At 61.8% G+C, this 13,352-nt stretch overlaps 1 protein-coding gene across 8 annotated transcripts in view; it reads right to left on the bottom strand.

Annotated features, from left to right (window-relative positions):
- The window catches only part of TPCN2 (two pore segment channel 2), a 74,670-nt gene that overhangs the window by 36,161 nt on the left and 25,157 nt on the right, over positions 1 to 13,352 (bottom strand). For 2 of the 8 annotated variants that reach the window (XR_008290225.1, XR_008290226.1), the window contains exons 23-24: positions 12,662 to 13,138; positions 12,010 to 12,064 (exon numbers count right to left, since the gene is read on the bottom strand). Coding sequence is in view for 1 of the 8 variants with exons in the window: in XM_027045740.2 (XP_026901541.2) it covers positions 11,986 to 12,064; positions 12,662 to 12,756; positions 13,057 to 13,138 (256 nt within the window). In the remaining 7 variants the exon portion in view is untranslated. Of the gene's footprint in view, positions 1 to 3,638; positions 10,107 to 10,860; positions 10,999 to 11,248; positions 12,065 to 12,661; positions 13,139 to 13,352 lie in introns of those variants that run through there. The other 6 variants (XR_003416047.2, XR_003416048.2, XR_008290227.1 and 3 more) reach the window with 5 other exon arrangements.

Here is a 13,352-nt window from a genome sequence, read left to right on the forward strand (position 1 = left end):
CCGAGGCCGGCCGGCAGTTGTCCGGTGGACCGACAAGGTGGCCCCTCCGGGACCCCCGCCCCCGTGCACCCCTCCCCTAGGGGCGTGTGCGTGAATGCTGCTCGGAGCCAGCTTGGGGCGTCCTCAGAAGGCGCCACCTCAGCCTGGAAACAAGGAGAGCACCAGGCCCTGGCACCCAGTGGGGAGGGAGACCAGCCCGTTGGGAAGTGTGGGGAGCCGCGCAGGGGCACCCAGGAGCCTGTCGGTAGGGCTGGCTACTCCCCCTGCACCAGCACGTCGTGGGGAAATGCCAGGCACGGCACGAGCCACCTCCACTTGTCCCCAACCCCTCTAAGTCCTGCAACCCCTCAAGGCTGCTTCCGTCCTGTGTCACACACCGGGACACTGAGGCCAGAGGAGAGAAGGGGCCGCCCCCTGAGCGGGGTTCTGGAGAGCTGGGGCCAAGCCCATGTGACCTCCAAGCCCACTTGCCATCGCTCCGATCAATTAGCAAACCTGTTAGTCAGTCAGTCAGTGGCCTCCTGGGAGCCCGCCAGGCCACCTCAGCTCCCGGGGTCACACCAGGATGGCCGGTGGCCCCAAGGGGGCTGGACCACTCCCCACCTTGCAGCCACCTGCCTCCCCATGGACCCCCGCCCTCTGGGCCCAGAGCAGGCTGTTAGGATCGTGCCACGGCCCCAAGGAAAGTCACCGCCCGGATGGCATCCCCAGCACAAACCACCCCCTCCCCCCGGTTGGCATCCCCAGCAACAAGCCCAAGACGGATGCCCTCTCCGACAGCCCCGAACCCAGGCAGCAGGTGCCTGGGTGTGTTCCCGAAGCTGCTCGGGGTCACCTGATGGAGAAGAGCAGGAAACAGGAGCACGGCCCCGTCCACACTGCTTTCTCCCTTGGAGCACTGGTCCCACTGGACGGGCCTGGAGCTTGGCATCTGAGGCCCAGTTGGGCTCCGCAAAATCAAGAACCACCACTAATCACCACTTGTCAGGGGCTGTGTGAGTGCCCTGGGGCCGCTGTGACCAATGACCACAAACAGGCAGCTCTAAACAGCAAATGGGTTCCCTCCCACTTCCGCCCGAAGTCAAGGTGTGGGCGGGGCGCTCCCTGCAGGCTCTGGGGCAGGGCCCTTCCTGCCCCAGCATCTGGAGCCTCCAGCGTCCCTGGACTCGTGGCCACTCCCCTCCAACCACTGCCTCCGTGGTCACGTGGCCCCTCCCGCATCTGTGTCCTCTCCTCTTCTTACAGGGACACCTGTCATTCTATTTAGAGCCCACTCTAAGGACAGAACGATCTCGTCTCAAGATCCTTGACGTAATTGCAGCTGCCGAACCTATTTCCACGTACGCTCACGTTCAAGGTACGGGGGGTTAGGCCCCGGACTTTGGGGGCTCCCATCGATCCCCCACAGCGGCACGAGGGGAGGGGCACCCTCGGTGACTGTCACCTAGCCAGCCGTGTGAGCCTCACCTGAGGACGGGCTACAAATGCACATTCCCAGGCTGGCCCCCCGGGCCTGCTGTTTCTGAACCTCTAGCGGGGCCCAGCCACCTGGGTTCCCCAAGCCCTCGAGGGGCTCTGATGCAGGCTCACGCCTGAGAGCCACCGAAACGATACCAGAAAAATGTCCCTTCTTGACTCCCACATCCATATGTACTATGGGCTCAGTTTGCACTGGATGGGGCATCACATCCATGGGGATTGACTTCATTTATTGGGGTTGAGGCCTGAGACCCTCCGGGATGTTGGGCGCTCATAGGCCCACCCGCCTGTGACTCAGCGCTAAAGCAAATAGAGAAGGGGGGGATGGGGGCCAGCAGGGGCACCAGGGAAGCCTCCTTGGGGGTGAGCCGGCGCCCCCAGTCTTGGCAAAAACCGGAAGTGAGCCACTTTACCCTAACTCAGTGAAGGGAGGGGAGAGCCCACCAGGAAATCGGCAGGGGACCTCCACGCATGGGGGGCGGGGGGTGCTGCGGTGCTGGGGACTCGGGTGAGAAAACCAAAGCACGCACGAGCCAGGCCACAGACCAGGGCATCAGTGAGGCCTCTGGCCCTTCCCGGGCACGTAACTTCCTGTCAGGATGCTTCATCTCCAATGGTGCTTTGAACGTGGGGCAGGTGGTGAATCTCCTGTCCCACATTTATTTGTTAGTATTTTGTTGGTAGTTTTTCAATGTAATTATTCTACATTTCAGGTTATGGCTTAAGGACAGTTTTCTTTTAAAATACTTTTTTTTATGTTCATATTTATCTTTGAGACAGTGAGAGACAGAGCATGAGCGGGGGAGGGGCAGAGAGAGAGGGAGACACAGAATCCGAAGCAGGCTCCAGGCTCTGAGCCGTCAGCACAGAGCCGGACGCAGGGCTTGAACTCGTGGACCGTGAGATCATGACCTGAGCCGAAGTCGGACGCTCAACCGACTGAGCCACCCGGGCGCCCCTTAAAGACATTCTTCTAAGAAGGGTCCACGGATTCAGCAGACAGCCAAGGGCCACTGGCACCACAAGGGCCACAGTCGCCAACCCTCTGCCCAATCAAGAACCTTCCAGTGTATTTGAAAGCTGGTCACGCCTACTTTTTCCACGATCCACCTTCCGCCAGGGGGTGCCGTCCTTCCCCGAACCCTCTCCTCTTTCTCAGCGTAAAAGCTCCGGGCAGGATAGTCTGAAACATCCAACACCATCAGAGGGACGAGCCACCCACGTCCACGCCATCGAGCGGAAGGACCCACAGGTTCGAGGTTTCCAGGTTTGTTTCGGCGCAAACGGTCCGCGGCGGGAAGCTGTAAATGAGCTTCCGCCCAAACACAAGGGGTGTGACAACCCAAGGGGGAACCCTTTCAACACGAACGGAAGTGACGAAGGAAATGGGTGAAAACCAGCCCCCCCCCCCCCGCCCTGGAGCCCCCTCGCTCACCGGGGAAAGGAGCACCGAGAGGGGGAGGAGGCGGGACACTCACCGCTCTGCTGTGCCCCCCCAGCTGCCAACACTACGCGCCGTGCGGGGCTCAGGGTCACCTGGGGGGCTGACGGGTGTGCCCCCATGACCGAAGACGGTGGCCCGAGGATGCCAGGACAGCCGGGCAGCAACCCCAGCCTCCCCGGTCAGTGGGGCCGGATGCGGGTCACATGAGGGGCAAGAGGATGCCGGAAAGGAGACCTATCCGGAGGGGCCCCTGGGAGGACAAGCTGTCCAGCGCGTGTCACACCTGAGGACAGGCCTGGCACCTGTCACTGGAGGTGCCGGGCCCGGGGGAGGGAGCCAGCAGAGGAAAGGCCGAGAACCCCAGCATCGGCTCCAACCACACGTACCTTCATCCTCCGGGGAAACGGTGCCTGGGCCCCAAATCTCCTCTCCCCGGGGCCCTGCTGTGGGGCCGGCCTCAGGGGGTAAGACGGGGGGCAAGATTCAACCCCGAGTTGTGGCCAGGGCCCCACAGGTCATCGTACGGACAGCCCCAGCCGCGGCTCCTTTGCGGTGACCACCCCCCCCCCCGCACCCCACTCCGCTCTGCGCACGAGTGAGCCCTGGGCCATCCGCCACCTCCACCAGAAGGCCCCCGGGGTTGCCCCGCGCATACCCTCCGTCCTTTCCTGCACGTGGCTGGCGAGGACTTCCAGGCTGACAGAGCAGATCTTACCTTCATGGTTTGAAACGGGGCACCCGTGAGAGCGGGGGGGCCCAGAGCCCACACGCCTGTGCGCTGAGCAAGCTGCACGTGAACGCTTGTCATATAGAAACCAAGGGTGCCTCCAGGCCTGGCACTAAGACCCACAGGGCAGGCCGAGGGCACCGGCCTTCGTGACAGAGCTGGGCTCACCCTCCGCCATGCCACCCGTCAGCACGGGCTCCTAAAAGAGAAAAAGAAAAACAAACAAACAAACAAAAAAATCTTCTTGTGCCTCAGTTTCCCCACCTACAAGGAGCTCTGAGATTGAACCACAGGTCTGCAGTTCGACAAAGGGCTAGGGGTCAGCACATCAGCTTCCTCGGGTGTCATTACTTCACCCACCCACCCACCTCCCTTCCCAACCGAGGGAGACGGGGCTTAGGAGGTCTAACTGCACATCAAGGTCACGGGGTGCGGCAGGTGGGGCCCAGACGCAGGCTGTGGACTCCGTGTGCCCCGAGCCTCTTTGGATAGTGGCTAAGAGGGGAGAAAGTCGCAAGGAGCCCAGCCTGCCCCCCCCCCACCCCCGAAGCATGCCTCTTCAAGCCGGTCACCTCCCACTTCCCTTGGGGGCTGTCGGGACCCTCCTGTGTGCGGGTCACACGTGATGTCACAGCACTGTCTCTACAGACACCTACCCCAGGCCCGCGGCACTCACGTCCTCGTGCTGATGTGCTGCGGGGGGACGCAGGGAAGAGGCTGCACCGTTAGCAGTCAGGTGGCCTTGAACAGGCTTCCTGCCCCCTCTGCACCTCAGTTTCCCCACCTGTCAGCGGCACCCCAGCCCGTGACTCCACGGGATTCAACAAGCCAACACCCTGCTTCGGACAGTGCTCAGAAAAGCACCACTCAAATGGTGACTCCTAATTATCGCTGCCCCTTTGGACTCTTGAGAGACCATTTACGTGCCTGCTGCTTCAAGGACAAGACGGCGCTTTCGCATCCTTCACCTCGTGGGCCCTCACGAGACCCGGAAACGAGATGACAAAGCCAGGGCTGTGGGTCACACACAGCTCACACCCAGGGGGCGTGTCCCGGCCCCGCCCAGCACACCTCCACCCCCACCAGATCTCCCACCAACAAGCAGCCCGCTGCCTCCCCTGGCAGAAACCTGGTCCCTTTTTCCCTAGGGCTGCCAGGGAGCTCCCAGCTGGCCTGCAACCATAGTGGGTCCCCGGGTGTATGGGCAACCTCTTCCTCCTGCTCCCGGCCCCAGCCGTTTCTGTTTTTACCCCACTTTACATCGGTGCCTGGCAGCCTGCAGAGCACATTGACAGAGTGGATGTTAGCATCTGACGTGAGCCACCTGCTCCTCGGCATTCAATGGCAGGACTAGGTATGGAGCACTAGCCACACACAAGCACCACCAGGGCCTGGGGACGGAGGAAGGAATGGGAATACCCGGTGCCCCACAGGGCCAGGGAGCAGCGAGGGGAGAGTAGGATCACGTTGCTGGGGGAGGGTGGTGGGACCCCCGTGGGGGCAGCACCCCATCTCTGCCCCCTTTGTGTCCAGGGGCCCCGGTAGCTGTCCTTGCCCAACACGCCCATCGGGGCCCAGCCAGATTCCCTATATGTAGTTACGCAGTCTGCGCACAGACCTGGGGCCCAGGCGACAGGAAAGGGGTCGTGGCGGCCGGGAGGACCACGTCCTGCCTGGACTCCGCCAGCCCGGAGAGACCAGGGCGGTGGCTGCAGCGCGAGAAGCCAGCACCTTTTCCAGGGGGGACCAGTCAGAAAGAGGTCCTCTCCGTAACAGCCCCCCACCAAAGTATTATTTACAGCTCCCCGACGGCAACAATGGGTGCTCGGTAAGGACTTCCGGAAAGGAAGCCGCTGGGAAAGGGAGGGAGAGAAGCTAACTCTTTCCCGAGCCCGCTGTTCTCCGGCTCTGGTCTCTGGACGCGCAGCAGCACCCCCCCGGGAACGAAGTCGAAATGCAGGTTCCCGGGCCCCGCCCCAGCCAGCGTAAAGCAGACCGGCCAGGGTGGAACCCAGAGCTCTGTCTGAGCGAGCCTCCGCAGGGGATTCCGGGAGCTGCCGGCCCAGCGCCTACGGCCAAGGATGGCCTCCTCCGCCCGAGTCTGGCGTCAGCGGGCCCCCATCCACCTGCCCGTTAGCTGAGAGGAGAAAGCGAAAGCCAGGGAGGCGGGTAAGGCGGGTCCGGCTCACCTGGCGACAGGTGTTGCCGAGGCCCCCCACACGGATTAGCCGACTGCTGTATCAAACCCAGGGCCGCAGCCGGGCCGCCGGGGTCCCTGCAGGTGTGGGCCTGCCGTCACCAGAACGTCGGGGGCCCCGGGCGCGATCGGTGGGCCGGGGTGGGCCGCCCGCTCACTGCCCGCAGCGCCTGTTGGCCACTTTGACGTGAGGAGCATTGTGGAGCCCCACGGCTCCCTCTTACACGGTAAGAGCCGCGAGGTGTACCTGCCTTTCGCTTTTTTTAAGACAACCAATCGTTCGAACCTTTTCACAAGCACCGCCAATTATCTCTGAGGCAGAAAACCAAATCCTGGCTGTTTGGGTGAAAGACAAGATTCCTCCCTGCTGTGCTGAGGACGTAACCACATGAAAGGCCCCGAACCACTTGAACCCCCACTCCCAGGTCCCAGCGGCAGACTGCTCCCAGGTCCTGGACCCCCTCCAGCCGCTGGCTCTGCACCTGCCAGCCGGACAAAAACCCACAGATGCTGAGGCCACTCTGGCCCCTGGGGGTGCACAGAGCCTCCCATCGGCCCCAGCCCCTCACCGTCGCCATCCTGGGCTCTCCCTTCTACGTCATTCTTCCATCTGCCCCTGCGCTGGGATCATGCTGGTCGGTCTTAGTTACCGCATCTCCACGGTAAGTCAGGGACACTGGCGAGCAAGGTCTCCAACCATATGTTTCTACAGAACTGACCTAGCTATTTTTGCATGTAAGTTTCAGGTAAATTTTTCCGCTCATCACATTTTGTGGAAGAAATGAGCATTCTGTTTAGAATCTTGACAAATCTATGGATTAATTGGGGAAGGCAGACATGTTGACGATGTCGACTCCTTCTGGCTACGAACAGGAAGACTGTGGTAGGCGGAATTCTAGGACCCCCAGTGAGCCTCACCCTCGGACACCCTTGTGGACTTCAAGAAAGGGGGACTATCCTGGTGGGCCTGACCTAATCAGGCGAGCCTGTACGTAGTGAGGGCCGGGCACAAAGGGTAAGGGGATTCGATTCACAGCAGGTTCTCCATTGCCGACTCTGAGGACTGGGGGGTTGTGGAGCAGAGCGCGAAGGCAGCCTAAGAGCAGCCCTCTGCTGACGCCAATAAGGAAACCGGGGAACGGGAAGGACCATCACCTATGGCCTCGGAACAGAACTCGGCCGACAACCCGAACGACTGCAGACCTATCAGGCTCTTCCCGGAGAACGAGGTGGAGCACGGGCTGAGCCCCGCCGTGCAGAGGGCCCGGCAAAGCAGCGCCTGCCCGTCTGGCCTGCCGAGCTGCGAGCGGGTCAAGCGTGGAGCGTCTGAGGCCGCTGTGTGGTAACAGGTGCCCGGCAAGAGAACGCGACTGCATTCTCGCTCAAGGCCATTCATGGGGTTTGGTGCGGTTTTATGGTTTCCTGCGTATGGGGAATGTATTTTTAAGAACCTTGAGGATTTTCCTCTCATGTGAATAGTTATTTCTTCTGATATCCTTTAAAATAAACTTGGGGCAGCTTGTCGCTAGTGTTTAGAAAAGCAATTGATTTCAGGGTATTAATCTGATAGCAAGCCATGTTGCTGAATTATGAATGCCCTCAGCCCCTCGGTAGGGACCACCATGTTATTTGTGAATAAAAAGCTACGTTTCTTCTAATGTTTTTTTTTTGTTTTGTTGTTTGTTTTTTTTTGTTTTTTTGCTTAATTTGCTTTTAATAAGCTGGTCAGATTCTAATTCCGCTATTCCTAACGGTAAAGGGCCGGGCGGTACTCTCTCTCCATCTGGAAAGCTCTTTCCCGGAGGTCTCTGGCTGGAGGGCATCCGCAGGGGCGCCCCCGCGGGGTGAGGAGGGCATCTCTGTGGGGAGGATGAGGCAAGTTATTTACAAGAGAACGGATCGAGTCAGTGCCCAGGCTACGGAGAACGCAAACCACTCAGAAAAGGGCTGAGAGCCACGCAGAGAGAAAACCAGCTGTGCCCTGTGGTGTTGGTATCAGGGTGATCTCACAGTTGTCCGCTGGATGGATGGATGGATGGACGGACGGACGGACAGACAGATGCATGCATGTACTCCCCAGCTCTGTCTACAGAGAGAACCTGGGTAAGCAGCACCCCAACAGCAGGAAACGCACCTCACGCCCACATCTTGGTTCCCAGATGCTGTTCTTGCTTAAAGGAGCACAAGTCCTTGGGGAGACGGCTGTTTCCAGGGCTGGGGCACAGGAGGCGTGACATGAGGCCTTGAACGGCTCTTCACACCGGAAAGCAAAGAAGCACTCAGAGGACGGCAGGTGCCTAGCAAATGGACACAGAAATCGAGATGAAGCGGCTCCCACCGGCCAAATGAGAATCTGTGCGTGAAACGGAACGGACTAAACAGAACACACGGAACGGAGGAAACGATGATGCGCGCAGAGGAAGGCAGGGAGGAAGTGACTGAAGCCTGGAGAACTGGAGCCTCGCCGAGCTTCAAAGCACCTCCCACCCCTGAGTTACAAAGGGAAAAAGAGCCACCTTACGCTGGGTGACCCGGCACCACCAACGGCAGATGACGGGGTGGGCAGCGGCCGCGGGGCAAACAGAAACCGCCCACCAGCTGCCAGGGCGCGCAGCTCCCGTCTTCCTACGGACACGGCAGAAGCACGCTGATGAGGAAACCCTGCCTAAACCCAGCCTGGGAGCCTCCCATCACCATCACCGGCTGACCTTCCAGAGCGCCGAGGTCACCTGTCCGGGGAGATCACAGATGACCACGGAGCCCGAGGGTCCGGGATGGAGGCTCCGAATGGCCACGCATGGGGTGAGCACCAGCCAGCAGGAAGCCGTGGGGACCCCATCCCAGTGTCCCCATGTGTTGGAGACCCTCCCTCAAGTGCGGAAGGCAAAGGGATCGTAACTACAACTGAACTCCCCAGTGATCCCGGGAAAGCTGTACTTGTGACGTTTCTCTAAGTCTGCGTTCACTTCCACGTTATTATCAAACATGAGCAAGACTATACTTTCGGGGATCATTTCTATAGTTCGTTATTATTAAACACGAGCAAACTCACGGCCTCACCTTGCTCCTGCCCCTCCCTGCCCTCCCCCGGCCTCAGAAACAGCAGCTGTGTCCTTCCTGGTGCCCCCCAGTGGGGACAGGGGCCTGGGGCCCCCGTGGGGAACCCCCATGGGAGAGGAGACAGTCCCCGCCCACTCGCAGCCCTTCCTGGTCCCAGTGAAGGCAGGCAGGCGACCCCAGGTCCTGGAGGAAGTCACCTTCGGAGGCCCGGGCTAGCTGGTTGCCCCGATCTGGGCAGGTACGAAGCAAGTCCCCCGCGGCGTGAAGGACTCAGGCCTCCCAGGCAGGTGGGGGCTTTGGTGCCCACCCGGGTCCCTGCCTTGCCCGCACCCAACTCCAGGCCCATCGGCGTCTGGGACCAAAGGCCCCACTACTTGGTGCGTGTGGCTGCGAACCCACCACTCTGGCCCACCCCCTTCCCCTCGCCCCCCGGGAGACCCCTCCACTGGGCCAGCCGCCTCCATTCAGCTTCTTGCCGACACCCAGGCCAGGGCTCCCCAGGCCGCGGACACACGGGCCCCTCCTCGGAGCCTGACCCGTGCCACGGGGCTCCCCGGGGCCCAGTGACGTCCTGCCCCTGCCTCCACCCCCCTCCACTGGGGCAGCGACACCACTCCAGGTGTCCCAGACTCCTGCATGCGACTGGGGGACTCCGGAGTCCAGCAGGGCTGAGCCCCCTGTACCTCGCGCCCATCCAGAGTGCAGAGGGGTGACCAGGACCACGGTAGCCACAGACAACAACAGCGGTGCCCGCCAGAGCCGCAAGGGGCTGAGAGATGTGAGCACGTGTCCTCCTCAAACGGGTCCTCCCCAGTGCAGCCCCCAGACGGCACCGGGCAACCCCCACCAGCTCCCCTTAACCGAAAGCGGAGCCCCAGGTCCCCCGTGAACGCAGCCCTCGTTCTCGCGGGGACAAATGTTGGGAGGCCGATACCATTTGAAACTGAGGAAGGAACAGTCAGTGCCCCCAGAGCACCCAAGAGACACTAGCTTGTGGACAGAAGTCACCAGCTTGAGGGCACCACCTTCGGCTGGCCCATCCTGAAGGCGGGGCCAGCCTCTCCGAGCAGCACCGTGTCCCAGACTCTGGCGTGGGTCACCCGAATTCCGTGCCACATGACAGTAATGACCAGACAGGGCTTCTCTGCACACGGGCCGTGAAACACAAGGCAGGGGACCTTCCGAGTGGGAGCTGGAACCTGCACACGGGCAGGGCAGAAGGAAGGACATCCCACCTGGCAAGTGTCCACTACGAGGCTCACTCTGGGCGGACGAGCCTGCAGCCCAGGCCTTGGATCCCAGGAGGAAGCAGGCCTGTGGCCAGCCTGGGAAAAGCAATGAGCTATCCCCTGGGGGTCATGGGTTCCAGCGTGCATGAGAGGGAATCCAATCCCGCCACCAGATGGCGCTCAGACCTCGGATGGAGGGGGTGAAGGGGTGGCAAAACAGGAGGTGCAGAGGGCAACTGACCGGGTGGGCCTCAACCTTGTCCCCAGAGAGAGCGGGGCTCCGCCAAGGCAAGCCGGGTGCAGGCTTCTCACCCCACCGCTCCGTGCCCAGCCCAAAACCAGCCTTCCCAGAAGGCAGCCCGCAGAGAAGACCAGCCTGAGAGCATCTGAAGAGCCCCCAAACCTGAGGGGTGTGGCCCGCTGATGCCCAGGATGCCAGGTCGACTCCAGGATCAGAAATTGCAGTGTACAGGGTGGGTCCGTAAAACCGTGGCCAGCCCTACGCAACCCTAGGCACCGGGGTCTCTTGACGTTTTACGAGTTTCTTTTTTGTTTGAGTTACTTTCCCTTCATCCCACTTCTCAGACAAACGGGGAAGAAGGACATCACTTCCTGCAGTGGCGTCAGCACCTGTGCCCTCGCTTCCCCCTTCGGTGCCCACAGCAGACGGCACTAATCGGTCCCGGCATTAGTTTCCAGGATTCCAATCCTGGTTGACACAGACCTGCAGGGGCTCCCAGCAAGCACTCGAGTCGGCCCTTGAAATGAGAACACTCTCGACGGTTTTCCTGGATGTATGGTGGCCCAAGTGGCAATATGGCCTGTCACACATTACGCACTTCTGCCCCCTGGGCCACACGCCCTGCAGACACATAAAGTACAGCTACCATTGGGGCACCTGGGGGCCCAGTCAGTTGAGCGTCCGGCTCTTGGTTTCGGCCCAGGTCATGACCTCACGGTTCGTGGGATCGAGCCCTGCGTCGTGCTCCGTGCTGACGGTGTGGAGCCTGCCCGGGATCCTCTCTTCTCTCCCTCTGCCTCTCCCCCACTCACCCGTACATGCGTTCTCTCTCGCTCTCAAGATAAACTTAGAGGAAGAAAAGCAGAGCCACTGGCTTACACATGCCTTTATGCAAGTTAGAAAAAGGTACCCGTCACCCTGGGGAGACATTCCAGTGCCTGGACACACCCTCGCAGCCAGGTTTACAGTGCACAACCTAAACAACCTTACCTGGCCACCCTGCTCCAGAGAAGCAGGATTGGAGTTGTGTCCACGTAAGAATGACGACCTCACTCTTCGCAAGGATAAAAACTACGGGCATTCTGACCCGTAAAGAAACCCGTCCAATCAATACTCATGGGAGCCATAAAACAATAAAACCCTTAAAATTCTCTTCCTCTAAAACCACCCAAACTGAATGCCCTGGAAAGCTGCCGGTTGGCCCGTGCAGGCCCCAGGCGGGCCCGTGGTCCCTGAAGGCCACCGGCAGCGAAGGCACCACGGAAGTCGCAGGGCCCACGAGGAAGGCCACTGCCTCCTGCTTTCCAGACAGTCTCAAAGGTCCCGGGGAGTCACCCTCCACCCGGGTGTAGAAAAGTCAAAGTCTCACTGCAGCAGCCGACCAAAGAAAGCGGCCGGGCGCGGAGCCCAAGGCGCCGCGAGGAAAAGCCGCTGGTAGGTGGTGGTTCCGCCGGGCAGCGAACAGGGCCCTGCTCTCCGCTCCCGCCTCGCGTGGGTGGAGAATTCCGGCCACGCAAAGTCTCTCCTCCTGGGCTGCTGCCTCGACGGGCGTCCGTCTCGAGGCCACACGGCCACCTGCCGCCCGTGCCAGGACGGCGCACCTGGGGGTCACCTGCACAGCCGCAAGTGCGGGTGACAGCTCAGCCTCTCCAGCAGCTCCTCCTCCGTGGGTTCCTCCAGGACGTCCCTGTGGAGTCGGGGGGAGGGAAAGACGTGTGGGGAGCTCCGGAGAGTGACCCGGGTGCCTCCAGAAGAGCGTGAGCATGACTCGGAGAGGCCCTGCTGCCCGCTCAGGAATCCTCAGACCCGTGCACAGCTTGGGGAGGACCGCGGACACGAGGACGCGTTTCCACGTCTGGGATGTGAGCGCGGTGCTGAAAGCCCGGGAGGACGCCCCTCCAGGCCAGCCGGCGGCTACAGCACAGCACACGCTCACGGGGGCGGGGGGAAGGGTCGCCCCCGCTGGCCTGTGCCTGGTGGCTTCCACCGTGGGGAAGGGCGGGCCACCTGCCTCCACCCACCAGGAGAATTGCTTGGCGACTAAGGGAAGCTGAGCCTGTCGCCTTCCACGCCCACCGGACAACAGCACAGAGCTCACGGCCCGGCAGCAGGGGCAGAGGAAGCCCACGCCCTGGTCCCGGCTCGGAAGTCGGTGGGAGGGAGGCAAGGGACCGGGGGCTCGTGGGGAGACCGTCACAGAGGACGCCCGCCTGCCGGCCACCTCCCGGCCTCTCCCACTCCCCGCCCGGAAGCCAAGCAGACGCCCCCTTCCTCATCCACACACCTGAACAGGAGATCCACAGTCACCTGACAGCACGTATCTGGGTCCCCAGCGAGGGACTGCAGGTGAGCGCGGCGGTCCCACTTGTGGAGGAAATTCTGGGGAGCGGGCGGGGGGAGAGCGGGCCCAGTGGGCGTGCGTCCCACGCGAACCAGCCTTTTCCCCTCCAGCGTCGGCCAGGCGTCCACGGCAGGGAGCGGAGCTCACCCCGACGCTGGGATCCAGGGCCCAGCAAGGCCACCGGCTCCTGCAGGAGCCAGACGCCTGACGGCCGCCCCCAGCCCACCTGGCGGCCGAGAACCCCCACACATCAGGGGTCGAGGGCATTCCAAGGGGCTCCCGGCAGCCAGGGCGAGCAGCACCAGGCCCCAAGGGCAGGACGGAGCCTCGGCTGATACCTCCAGAATCAGAGCCAGAAACAGGTTGACCCAGATGACAGATGACACCAGCCACCACAACACGAAGTACATCTTCGACCACCTGTGGAGGAGGAAGGCCGCGGGGGCCACCGTGAGCCACCCAGGCCACATGCGCACGCGGGGGGCACCGCGCACCTGACGGCGCGTAAGCAGCGGCTCTCAGCGAGTCCTGCCGTTAACTCTGTGGCGCCACCAGTCCTGTTTTCCAGCCGCCCAACCAAGGCTCCCGGAAGCGGTCAACGAATCGCCAAGGCAGCACGGCCGGCAAGCGATTC

Source organism: Acinonyx jubatus, chromosome D1 (genome assembly GCF_027475565.1).
Source record: "Acinonyx jubatus isolate Ajub_Pintada_27869175 chromosome D1, VMU_Ajub_asm_v1.0, whole genome shotgun sequence".
Classification (NCBI taxonomy): domain Eukaryota; kingdom Metazoa; phylum Chordata; class Mammalia; order Carnivora; family Felidae; genus Acinonyx; species Acinonyx jubatus.